The 13,994-nt window shown below is 29.0% G+C and overlaps 1 protein-coding gene across 1 annotated transcript; it reads right to left on the bottom strand.

Annotated features, from left to right (window-relative positions):
* Positions 1-734: 734 nt before the first annotated feature.
* LOC100818664 (FRIGIDA-like protein 1) lies at positions 735-4,048 on the bottom strand. Its single transcript, XM_003530735.5, has 3 exons — positions 3,161-4,048; positions 2,012-2,175; positions 735-1,938 (listed from the first exon to the last, which is right to left on the bottom strand). The coding sequence occupies exons 1-3, from the start codon at positions 3,999-4,001 to the stop codon at positions 1,303-1,305; spliced, it is 1,641 nt and encodes a 546-aa protein (XP_003530783.1). The 5' UTR covers positions 4,002-4,048; the 3' UTR covers positions 735-1,302.
* Between the last annotated feature and the right edge of the window lie 9,946 nt (positions 4,049-13,994).

Genomic DNA, 13,994 nt, shown 5'->3' with positions numbered 1-13,994 from the left:
AGCAACCCATAAATTTATGTTTGATGCCAGCAATTAAATTGTTGATAGACAATGAGACAGTTCGTACAGTACAAACCATGAGACATAACAAGGACCCTTCACCATTAAAAGCTGTGAAGTAAACACATGATACAAAAAAGTAGAATACAAATGCAATTGTATACAATGTCAAGTTGGTTTTGAATTTTATACAAGACTATTAAATAGCCAAAGCAGAGAAACAAGAGACGAGAATCCGCACTACATATTAGTCTTGTAAGAGAATTCTGATAAATAAGACTGATGATGAAAAGAATAAAGAAAAGACATGAGTAGAAAGATAAAATTAATGGAAAAATTACAGTATAATGCATCTGGCCTTTGCCATCCAATATGGATAGTGCATTATGATTTTTTAATCAATGCAATTCCCCCAAGCCTAATGTTAGAGCTAAAATGTTTTTGGATTAAAACATTTCACATTAAAAAAGTGAGATTTTGGGATAGTAGAGTTTGATGGCCTTCTTTCAATTTTTCATCCAATGTCAAGATTAACAATAAAAGCCTCTAAATATGATGGCCTTCATTCAATTTTTCAGACTGGGACATAAAAAAATTGCCTGTTTTATCAAACTTCACATGGGTTGTAATAGGCATTTGCCAACAGCCAATGAAAACTTTTTGAATCTTTCATGATATGGAATAAACAGAAAATCAACTACAATTGTAGAACACTTGAGACCATATGATGAAAATCCTTTAGTAAAGACTAGTTCTATATGGTTTTATTGAAAATTTGATAGTTAACAAAAACCAATGATGACTGATCCATGTAACAGACCCACCTAGTACTAGTAGGATACAATTTAGGTTGTTGACATTGGACACAAACTCCTTCCCCCCAAAATAATCACATGAATAACAACAGACTTGTTTAATAACTCATCATACACACTTGAAACTACAACTTTGTAAAGATTATATTCAAGATAACTTTAGCTGTCCAAGTCCCATTGCTTACTCAAAACAACAAAGCCTAGGAAATAGAGAAGAAAGAGAGAATGAGAAAACTCATGACCATGATTAACCTAGAAATAATTTTATAGATACAATTAAGAAGTGATTCAAGTAATTAAAATTGTAACAGTAAGCATTCCCTCACAATTCTTAATTACTGAATCTACTTCTTGTCCTACAATCATGGTCAATGGCGCAAAGTTGCAAACTAGCTTTTGATAACTAAGCAGTCAAGATGTAAAGTCAGGGAAAAACTAGTATATCAACCCTCCAGTTCAGTAATGGCAAATTAAGTGAATTATTGATCTATTGAGGATAATAAGATGCTTGGTAATAATGTTGCAGACCAATCCCACCATAAGTAGAGGCTCTATCATAATAACCAACAGCTTGCACATGTGGCTCTGACGAGCTAAGATGAGAACCACCAAGACTGGGGTTGCCGCTGGGACCCATTGGGACACCATCATGACCATAAGGCCCAGCTGAAGGACCTGCATAAGGAGGAACATTTGGGGTAGGAGACACCATGCCAAATGGCATGGCTGGCAAGCTCATGTATGGATTTGGATGCTCTGTAAACAAACCTGATGGATGGACAAGATGTTGCTGGTAGTGGTGTATAGTTGAATTGACATTATTGACATTCTTGAGGACAGCTGCAGATCCAACTGGTGCTGATGCTCGAGGACGCTTGATCCCAGTTTGCTGCGGCTGCTTCTGCATATTTCTCTTTTGCTGCTGTTGTTGCTGTTGCTGTTTATGCTGAGGAGGCTTTGCAGCAGAAGTCGGTGCAGCATGTTTATTATTTGTCTTCTGCCTCTTTAATTGCTCTATATGCTGCTCCAGGCTAGCAAGTGGGTACTCAGATTCAAGCTTATAACTCTCAATAGTCTTGATCACCATTCTCAGTGTATTAATTTCTCTAGATGTACTCTCATTCTGCAAAAATACCTTAATAAATATAGGGTTTAGGGCACCATGCATTGGATTTATTAATCAAGGTGACACTTACCAATGACTTTCCTTCCTGGAAAAGTCTTTTACCAAGTTTCTTAGCTTCTTCTACACAAGCTTTCAAAATAGGAACAGGTGAAATCCTGTCAGCAAGATTAAACTCAAGAATATACTTGACAGCCGGAATATGTTTGTCCTTATCTATAAGTTTTTGAACAATATCTGCAAACCACAAACGCCTTGTGTTAGCAAGAAAACTACTTTAAGTGGGTAACACTATAAATTAAGCATCATTTGTCTATAATATATTATCAGAGAAACATAGAAGTGATAAAACTCTTGTATCATCGTAAATTAATGAAAATTCACTCTTGTTCCTATAACCTACACCACCCAGTGCCTCCACTCGCATACATGCCACATGCATGTGTGTGATTGTGCATATGCTAGCCTCCTTGTATATACAGTTTAGCATCCTCTAAATGGACAAAAACCTACTCAATTTGGAAACATACAAATTTTACAGAGAGATAAATACTAGGCAAATTTTACAGTTTTCAATTTTTTTTGTTGTAACATAAAACTATGTTTTTACCTGTGAAACTTGTGTTGTTTCCAGCTAAAAGAATGAAATTTTTGTCCTTTTTTAAAACTTGGAGGATGCTAACATACACATTAAAGGAGGAGGTACACTACACACCTAACATTTTACCAAATCTCTTCCAAGACAAGAAGCCCTTTTACGAACTTCACTTTGCACACAATAAAAGTAATATCTTTAGGCTGCAATTAGTGTGTTTTTTTATTACTTATATTCATCATTTACAAACCATATTTTTTGTTTTCACATTGTTTCCTATTTTTATCATTTCTTATGGAGTATCTACAAAACAGAAAACAAAAGTTTAAACAAGAGCCCCATTTCAATTCAAGTTACTTGCACATACAAAGCAAGTGCATAACTCTCATTACCATTCATTTCTTCCCTTCTCTCTTTCTTATCCTTATTCATCAATACCAACAATTCTAATAACCCTAAGTTAAAATATGTGCACAAAACTCAGGTCCAAGAATCATTTCTCTTTCAAACTATATCCTTATATTTTGAAATACTAAACTCCAACAACATACATAGCATTGGTATCATCCTCCAATCAGTCAAAATATCAAACACCATCAATTCATAAAAAAACGTCAACATCCTTACCGGGAACTCTCTCCGTCAACCCGATCGTCCGGCACAGCTCCGGGAAGTCCTCCTCGTTAGTCGGGGCAGCGACCGAAAAGTCAACAAGCTCATCCAAGCTGAATTCAGAGACAAAACCAAAGGCACAAATCAAATGCAAAAGCCCCAAAGCTCCAAACATATTGTCCTCATCACCCACCAACCTCTCTTTCCATTCCAAAGCCAACTCTCTAGCTCTCACACTTGCCTCAGCACTCACACTCAGAGCAGCAACCCTGAACTGCTTCAACAGCACAATGCAAGCCTTCCTAATCCTCCTTAATTCCCATTCCTTCAATTCACTACCTTCTCCGTGAAACACCTCCAACGCTCCCAGAACCATCGTACCGGCGTCCGGCGCGTGCCGAAACGCGCCGGGAAGCTCCGCCTGAACCCTGGTTCTATCCTGAAAGTTGTCATTGACGTAATTCATCAACCCTACACCGTCCATTTTCTCGCATAAAGCGACCAATTCGTTCCTGGGCGTGACCGGGCCCGGAACGACGTCGTTCTGGAGGGACACCCCAGGTGATGATTCGTCGTGATTCGATGATGGGTCGGTAGGGTTTGACGAAAAGTTCACATCTTGGGGGGTGTGGGGTGGTGGGTCGGGAATTGGGGTTAGGGTTTGGGAATGGGATTGGAGGAGGTTGAAGCGGTGGGTGAGGGAGTGGTGGAGGGTGGTGAAGTGGGAATCGAGGTCGAGCCATGAGAGAGGGAGGGGGGAGAGAAGGGAATGCAGATTGTCGAAGGCTTTCTTCAGATTCTCTTTCTTGGAATCGACAAGGTTCAGTGCTGCTGAGATCGTCTTCAGTGTAGCCATTGTTAGAGCTTTGTGAATTCAGAGGTTAATCGAGTGGGAGGTGCTTTCTAAAATTAGCATAAATAAGTATTTATTTTATACAATCAAAATTTATAATTCATAATAAAATAAATATTTTTAAATACATAAATTATATCTTAAATTTATAATAAATCATTTATATTAGGTTATATTATTATTTTTAATTATTGAGGATTTTTAAAAAAATATTTAAATTTAAATTAGAACTAAAAATATTAAAAATAATAAATTAAAAGAGATTGAAAAAATTAAGCTAGATCATTTCGTTGATATTAAAAATTTAAGATGGTATATTATATTATGTTAGGATTTTATTTAAATTTAATATATATATATATATATATATATATATATAAGATGTTATTTTGATTATTAAGTTGGACTAAAATATTAATAAAAAATTAGACTAAAATAAAATTTTGTATTTTTTTAAGAAATTATACCCTAGAAAATGTAATCAAGTTTTTGTATTTTGGACCAATTTGATTTTCAAACTTTAAAAAATATGTAATTTTAAAAATAAATTATGAAAAAAAAACACGGTGAATTGTTAGAAACAATGAACTAAGTCTACATAATTATTATTTTAAAAAAATTTGATAATCAATATAAAAATACAATAAACTTTGATAATGTTTGATAAAAAAAATAAATAAAAGACAAAATTGTAAATTTGATTCCTTATTTGTTTCTAATTTTAATTTTGGTCTCCCTTTAAAATTATTCACGCATTTGATCATCTTTTTGGTCCCCGAACTCAGATTTTGACATTAACAGTTGAAAATTTATATTGATTAACGCGTGTCAACGATTGATTCTTCGCTAATAAATGCATCATTTTTAACTCAATAAAATAATTACCGCAACCCTTCAATGGTAATCAACGATAAAGAGGGATGCGGTGAGAGAAGGAAGGTGAGAAGGGGGGTGGAGGGATTTTGATGAACTCTTGAACCATGGATTTGAAGTTGTTGGTGAGAACGGTGGTGAGTACATGCCTTGAAGCTCTACTTTGTTTCTTTGAGTTGCGTACAAGGTATTTGGTATGTGGGGATGATGGGAGTTGTTGTCTTGCATTATTATTAATGTTGTCTTGGTCAACAAATATTGATTTGTTGTTGTTGGTGTTGCTAATGAAGATGGGAGGCTTTCATGGAGGGTGCAATAGGGTTCAGATCTTTGGCCTTGATAGTCTTAAGTTTAAGAAGGAATTATGGGGATTTGGGTGGGATTGTGAATTGTGAGAGAGAGTGAAGGTAGTTTGAGGAAAGATCAAACATTGAGGGATGAAAAGGAACAAGAGATGGTTGTTGCGAATGGGAGATAGAACTCAAAATGATAACTCATTAATAGACGAATCAGTCGTTCACACGTGTTGGTTAACATAAATTTATAAGAGGTTAATGTCTAAATCTGAATTAAGGGGCTAAAATTGTGTGATTGGATATAAAAAGAGGACTAAATGCATGAATAATTTTAAAAGAAGACCAAAATTAAAATTAGAGATAACTAGGAGATCAAATTTATAATTTTACCTAAATAAAAAACACATTTTTCTTATTTTTTGTTTCAATTTTATTCTATATATTTTTTAAGTTTTAAAATAATTCCCTAAATGAAGACTCTTATCCCGATTTTAAAAGATTAAATTAAGTTATTAACAATTTCACAATAATCAAAATTATGATTAAAATCTAGTTAAGTGTAATTTACGTCATATTTTCTTAAGTTGAAAACATAAAGTTGTTTATTCAAATAAAAAGAATTCAGAGTTTTTAAATTCTAAGTTGCCATGAATTAAACTTTATATGTTGTTTATAATCACTGTGAGAAGTTATATTTTTTAGAATTTTTTATTATTCTCGAAACAGATTTTCACAATCAACACAGACATGTGTCCATTTTCATGTTTCACCGTGATATCCATGTAATTGAATACTCCCTCCCTTACATAACTTTGGGTGTTTTAACTTTTTATTTTTGTTTCAAATTTTGGTGGTTTTAGAATTACAACATATTGTTTCAAAAAAAGAATTCCAACATATACATATGCAATTTTTTCCAGTTATAACCTTTTATGTAGTTGAGTATTTTTTTAATTGGCAGGAATTAAAAACAAGTATGAAAGAGTCATTTTACTCAACCAATTAAATTAGATTATTTTGGTATATTATAGTTGAATAAAAATATATTGAAATTATTTAAATCATTTGGTGATAATAAAAATCAGTTTGAAATTTAATATGGACAGACGTGTTTGAGATAATTATAAATTGAGTACTTCGAAATAACAGAAATTTATTTATAAGAGTATAATGAAGTGAATTATATTAATAATATATAAATGTGAAATATGAAAAATTAGAAATATCTTTTTATTATGCGGTAAAGTCTTTTAATCATTGTTTTTTTTTTTGTTGATGTTGTGATTCGTGATTCCTACGTCTGGCGTGGATGTGATTCTAGAATTTGAAAATTATAAGCACTTTAAGAAATGAGATTCACTTCGATTATTGCAAGAAAAATAAAATTTAACAAAGCTCGAGAAAAATAAAATTTGATTATATAATGAATTAATAAAACATAAGATCATTTAGATAAGATTTCATTACTAAAAAATAAAATTATTACTAATTTTATAATTTAAAAATTCAGGGGATGAAAATTCATTGTTTAATAACTAAAAGATGATAAAAGATAATATTTAAATAGAATTTCCTAAAAAAAATAAGATTGTTATTGATTTGATAGTTTAGAAAGAAAAAAAAAAGAGATAAAATCAGATTATATAATAACTAAAATTTAATAAAATATAATTTTAAGATGAGATTTCTTTTAAAAAAATCACTTAATAATCTATTAGAAAGAAAACATTATTTAGAACAAAATATTATTTAGAGCAAATTAGCTTTCAGACAGCAAAACAAATCAATTTGCACACCTCTTGGATCTCCGACTGCTTCAACCGCGCGGAGAGCCAGAGGTGGCGCTGGAGCGTCTCCGGCTTGCTGGCGGTGAAGACCTTGCAGAGGAAGCGTTGGAAGGGGAAGAGATAATGAATGGATAATTTGGAATTTCTAACAACAAAAAAAAGAGCAAATTTTTAATAGAAATTAATTTTAAAAAAAAATATGTCGTTAAATGAGACCAAAGATATGATTTCAAATGAGGGTATGCATGTGTAATTAAAATAAAGTAAATTCTACGGTGCCCCAATTCATTGAAGGGTTTTTAATACCCTCAATAAATCAACAGTATAATTTCATGTGTATTAATTTGTAAAAAAAGATATAATACATTTTATATTCTAGAATAGGAAATTTTTAACTCTAGGAGAAATCTTATTTTGGAACAATAAAAAAAATCAAATAAATACTATCAATTAAAAAAAATTAAATTCTTATTTATACAAATTAATTCTAATATATATTTAATTAATAAAACACTAATAATTAAGGAATTAATAGCTATACACTTTGGTAACAAAAGAAAGCTATTATGCCATGATAATATAAAAAAATTTACATCGTTAACCAATAATTTTTTTATAATAATAATGTATATCAATTAAACTCAATATTTAATAATATTATAATAATATAATTTAAGAAATTAAATACATGAAATAACTTAAAATATGTTTAAGTTGAAAATATAATTATAACGTTATATTATATTATTATTTTATATTAAGGTGTAAAAACATTTTAAAAAAATGTGTGTAACAAAATATATAAATATTAAAAGTAAAAACATTATATAAGAATCTCACAAAATGTGACATTAAAACATTAATGAATAAATATTGATATCCAAAATATTAAAAAAATATAAATATTACACTTAATAAAATGTTTTCAAGATATAAAGTACTATCAAAAAGTACTATAATTTGCTCAAATGATCTTGTTTGCTGAGAACTCAAGAGCTCAAGTAACCTTTCAATCATTTTTTTAGGATTCAGGCTACGAGGCTTCAAAGCCAAATCTAAGGCAAGCCGCATTCTTGTTCCATTGTTCATGTATAAACAATTTTTTATTCAATTATTTTTTAATGGGATATAGTTGTAAAATTTAACAATAATATAAAACAGTTAAGTAAAATTAATATTTAAACTTACTTGTATTTTGTAATCATTTGCACCTATTTACGTCATCCAAGTGCTAGCCAAATACCACAATCATTCCTATTTTATAAAATCATCAATTTTTAACTTGTAATTTAATTAGTGTACATATTCAATAAACTAAATATAATAAATAAACTTACAAGTCATGCTTTTGTATGTCTCTTCCTTTAAGATGCACAATTTCATATTTGCTAATTTGCAATCTCTTTGTTGAGGAACATAAGTAGAATGATGCATGCTACATAATTTTTTTTATATATAAAGTCTACATAGAAAATTCATTTATTACATTAACAATGACAGTTGAATTAATGTCATTTTAAACATTATAATAGTAAGTAATATTTACTAATAGTTTAACATTAAATTTTCGTTCATCTCTAGTTGATGTTGTTAAAAGTGAGTCAAAGACAACAATCTGTTTCTTTGACACATCAACAATCATTAGAAACTAATGAAAGTTTTTCTCGTTGACAAGATCAAATATCTATTCATACACAAACAAAAAAATTAGACTATCAAAATGTAAGAATAAAATGACAATGAAAGTTTATTGATGTTATTCACCTTTGTCAAAAATTTAAATTTACCCATAAAAGAATCTTGATAATATTCTCTCACTTTGTTGGGGGCTTAACTAAATCAAGAGGACAATGCTACCAAGTGAAAAGATACATTAATATTATTTTTTAAAAACAAAAAGTAAAAATAATGTTCAAATTAACGGAATAGAATGATGTCATATGGAAAAAAAAATACTAAAACATAGGTAAGCATGAACCAAACACTTGGATGGTTTGATTTTGATCTAACTTCATAGGTCATCTTATAGGTCTCCAGATCAAGTATTTATAAATATTATCTGTTAGTAATGTTAATTGATAAATAAAAAATTAATAGCAAAAGAAAGATAGATAGATATGATTACTTCTTGACAAATTTCTTTTTTTGGCGCCAAGTCTTTTAATATTTTTCTACTACCACTACAAAAACCTTTGGGTGTAGTTATTAAAATCTCATTGCTAAAATATTACGAATAGGTAAATTAAAATCCAATAACAACAATTATGCAAGTTTTTTTTTTTGAAAAAAAAATCAAAATCATCTCACTTCAATTCATATTCAAGGCAACTATCATTAGTTTTTAACTAAAAAAACTTACCTCTCCATTTTATCTACATTTGGTTTTCAAAAAAATGTACAATAAAACATAAACTTATTCTATGGTTAGACGGATGACTTGGAGTAGGTGTACTTCAAGCAATCCACTTAACCGCTACATGTAGGGACAAAATATAGTAGGTCTATTGTTGATATGATACCCTGCATTATAAGTTGTGATTTGCAAAACCTTCGAAGGTTTCATATTTTTTTAAAGGTGAGAATAATTTTTTTCACTTGCTTTCTTCTAGAAGTGTTTACTATCACCACTTGCATAAAAATTAAGTCAACTTCCTTGTTTGTAAGGCATCTTGAATGGTGTGCCAATAGTAACGTATTTTGTTAAATTCAACACAAAATCATGAAAATCATCTATGTTTTTCTTTACATCTTTCTTCTCATCCTATTCATTGGAAGAACATAAAAATTAAGAATGATTTTATTCATATGAATTTGTCACACACTTTGTAAGAAACCTAACAATAAAGAAGGCAAAACATATATGGTTACTCCATGTTTGACCTGATCAACCTCTTTAAAATTTGTTTGAACATGATTTTCATTGTCATGAATATTTTGAACAGATTGTTGGGCATACCTAATATACTTTCATCATTGATAGTTTTGTGACCTTTTTTGCGATTTATTTCACCCAAAGATTTCATTGAGTTGAATGAATATAAAATCTTATTTAATCTTGTTAAGAAACAAAAATTAAAAATGCAAAAAAATTATTATAATGTATATTGCAACTAGTAGGAATTTACCTTAAAGATGTTGATAATTTATTTATTGGAGTTTTGTTTGGAAGACCTAAACCTCTTTGTGTTGATTATCTTTAATTTAGGTTATCTTAAAAAATAATTGGAAAAGAAATTTATAAAAGCATAATTATCCAAAATAGAAAATGATTAATATTGTGTTAAAGTAAAAAAAATTATTCTAAATTATTTAAAAATAACATTTAATAATAATAAATAATTATTAAAAAATAATGAAAACATAACTGCACATAAACAGAAAATTAAAATAATGTAAAATAATTATTAAAATTGAAAATTATAATAATATAAATTCAAATTATTCAGAATTAAAAAAATACTCTTAATAACTATAAAATAATATTAAAATATATATAATTATTACATATTTAAAATTAAAAAAAATAATAAAAATGTTGAGTAATATTATATATATTATATAATTTTGAAACAAATATAAAACAATTCAAAACAAAACTATTACTGCACATAAATAACATATAAAAAGATAACGACGGATAAATGGTTAAGAAAATCAAATATACCAATAAAGATAAAAAAAATGGTACTTAATTGATTTGTAAAAAACAAAATAAAACAATTGCATAATATAAAAATTAAACTTCCTAAAATTTGCAACGGTTTTTAAAATATTATTATCTTATTTTTAATATATATATTTTAAAATGAGACGGTACCAAACCCGTCAAGTATTAACTGCATCGAAGCAAGCACCTTAAAATAAATCTTAAAGAGAGGTTAGTATAATTTGCTCTGTTATTTAATAAAATAAAGACCATTGCAGATATTTGTAGCGTTGCTCTATTTCTTTCCTCCCTCATTTTTTCTAGCAATCATCAATGGTGGCATTTCCAATTTCAACATGCAGACCAATAATATTCTATTGAATTCAAAACTTAGAAAAGAAAAAAAAAAGTCGAGGGGACCCCTCCCTTGTCCGTCCGTTCCTGTTTATAATTTTTACGTACCTAAATCTAATAAAACAAATTTTATATTTTATATAAATAAAAAAATATTCAAAATTATATTCTAAAATCAAAAATAATTTGAAATAATTGTTCTGACTAACGTTAAAAACATAAATAATTATATTGAACTTTTTAAAAGATAAAAAATTAATTTAAATATAATAAAAACATAAAGCACTAATAAAAGTATATTATAGAAAGAAAAAAAAAATACACCACTTGTGTTTAAACTTATATAGTAGGACAAACTTGAAAAATTTTCAACACTTTCGACTAAAATTTGCTTCGTGATACCATATGTCTCTATGACACCATCATCGTTGACGCTGTTTAGCCATGCCATGCATGGTTCTGTCTTCCTCAACATCATTCACGTGGAAGTGAGAACATATATTTGGTTTCCATTGAACATGGATGGGAATTGATCATACCTTAAAAGATCACAACTGCTCATTGTTTTATAAGTGTTTCCGTTGGGGAAATTTATAACTAAATAGACACATCAATTGATTCAACTTAATTTCACAAAAGCAATATATACACTTCAACTTACAGAAGAGATAATAGGTCCAATTGTTTTAGATATTTGTAGGATCGATTTTGGAAGCATTATTTTGAAAAAAAAATATTTAAGAAAATGATTTGTGTTTGGGTATGATAAGTTAAAAGTGAGTTGAGGAAAAAATTGTTTCATTAGTAAATAAAATTACTTCTAAATTAAGTATCTAAATACATATAATAAAGTGAACATTTGATTTCCACCTTTTGAATACCTATTTTTCTAATTTTAGCTATTATAAATCACCTATTATTCTATTTTAATTTCATTTCTCATTTTCTTCTACATATTTACCCTTTAACCGCTATATATAAATCCCCATAACTTCTCGTATCTTTTTTATTTGTCAAATGGAGGCATATGAAGTGCCTTTCATCCATTCATTGTTTTAAATCTCAGTTATGTATTAGACCGATTATGCATTTGGTCCGACTAGACTCAATCAATTTGGGGTAAATTTGACTATCTGGACCAATTTTTAAAATCCGTTTCACGTAAAAAAGTAAAAACAAAAAAAATGCTAAAAAAAATTGAAAACTTGTGTAGTTGCGTTAGAGAATTATTATTTGTGAACTTATATTATCAACTTTAATATTTCAATTATTATTTTAGATTTTAAAATATGAATGAATTTTTCTTAATCAAATAATGTTATTTACATAATTTTAAATTTTTTAATATATATCGTATTAAACCGAATCAATTACTGATCCATCAGATGGACCACTCATTGACTACTTCAATCAGATTAATCACCGAGTTTCATAACTTTGTTTCCATTAGTAAATAATAAGATTATAATTTATTAAGAAAAGATTTTAAAAATTAATTCCACCAAGCATAAAATTAATTTTGGAAACCACAAAAACTACCCAAACACCTTCAATCTCCCTGTACAAATTGATTATAGTAATCGCAAATTATCATTTCGCCTTAGACACACGCACTTCAATTTTGATAAAATTGATCATTTAACCTCAGTGTAACTGTGTAAGTAAAAATGTCCTTGTACCCCCCACTTATAATATGCGTTCTGTTGGCTGATAAAAAAGAGTGTATTAAAAGCAATTTGCGCGTTTTATGTTTTTAGTTTTTACAAAATTTTAAGGATATTAATTTAAGCTTAATTAAGCTTGTTTAAAGAATTTCTGATCATGTATTAGTACAAAACATTAAAGGACACATGTGGCTATTACTTATATCAAATTCTTGATTTGAAAAAGATTTTGATTTCCATTCATATTAATAATTAAGTTTATTTATAGGTTGTGAAATGCTGGATCATAAACTCTAGCAGTCTCACATATTACGGAGCACTATCTCACATACATACTTAGAGCTGCAAAAAACTTCATCTTACGTTGCAAAAATGGGATATTGAAGATGGCAATTTCGAAGAAAAGAAACACAGTCACATTATTCTCACACTGAGAAATTATGTGGTGGATGAAAAGATAGTACTATAATATATCTCTCAACATGTGACCTCATATCTTCACATGCATCACAACGTTATTTTCCGTTGAGATATTTCTTTTAACTAATACCAACAAAAAAACCGCATGCAAAACTTTCCAGCTACCACTTGGTTTCATTATTGAAAGGATATGTTGTAAAGCCAGCAACTATAATTCCATCTTATCAATTAAGTGCCCCAAATCAGGCACACCGTTTCTCAGAAAACCAGCCGTGGTTTCTAATAGTACTCGATCAATGACTCATATTTTTCGTGGCATACGACACTATATATGCTTAATTAGTAGTTGCAAAGGCCATGCAATTTGTTCATATCACATGTTCTTTCATGTATCCATAATTCCATTAAGTGCAAAAGCTAAGGCTAGGATATCACGGGTATAAGGTTGGCCTTCAAAGTATTAAGGATTCATATCTTTTGCCAGTTATAATGCTATACTACACATGTTTTGCAAGATTCATGGAATAACAAAATACTTCAACCCATGATTATCAAATTCTAGAGTTAACTTGCTAACTCTTACGAGTTTACGAGTTTACTTGTCTTCTAGTTAATAAGTTAAAAAAATTAGACCAAAATGTAAGTTATTTTTTTATTATTTTCTATCTGTTTAACATTCAACATATATTTATTTAGCGTGTTATTCTTAAATACAAAATTCCTACCTTTAATAATATCAAATTCTTGTTCTCTAATAATATCAAACTCTCGATGAAAATGATTTATCACTACTATAACATTTACAAGTTATGGTCTAGTAGTAATATATTATATTACTGGACTTGATTATTTAAATATTCTAGACTTATAATTTACTTTGTTACTTTATTATATTGTTAAAATGTTTAATTAATATATTATTTATTGATATTTTGTTATTACGAGTCTACGAATCA

This window comes from Glycine max, chromosome 8 (assembly GCF_000004515.6).
Source record: "Glycine max cultivar Williams 82 chromosome 8, Glycine_max_v4.0, whole genome shotgun sequence".
In the NCBI taxonomy this organism is placed as follows: Eukaryota; Viridiplantae; Streptophyta; class Magnoliopsida; order Fabales; family Fabaceae; genus Glycine; species Glycine max.
Note: the sequence above shows the minus strand (reverse complement) of the source record. Positions and strands in the feature narration are given on the sequence as shown.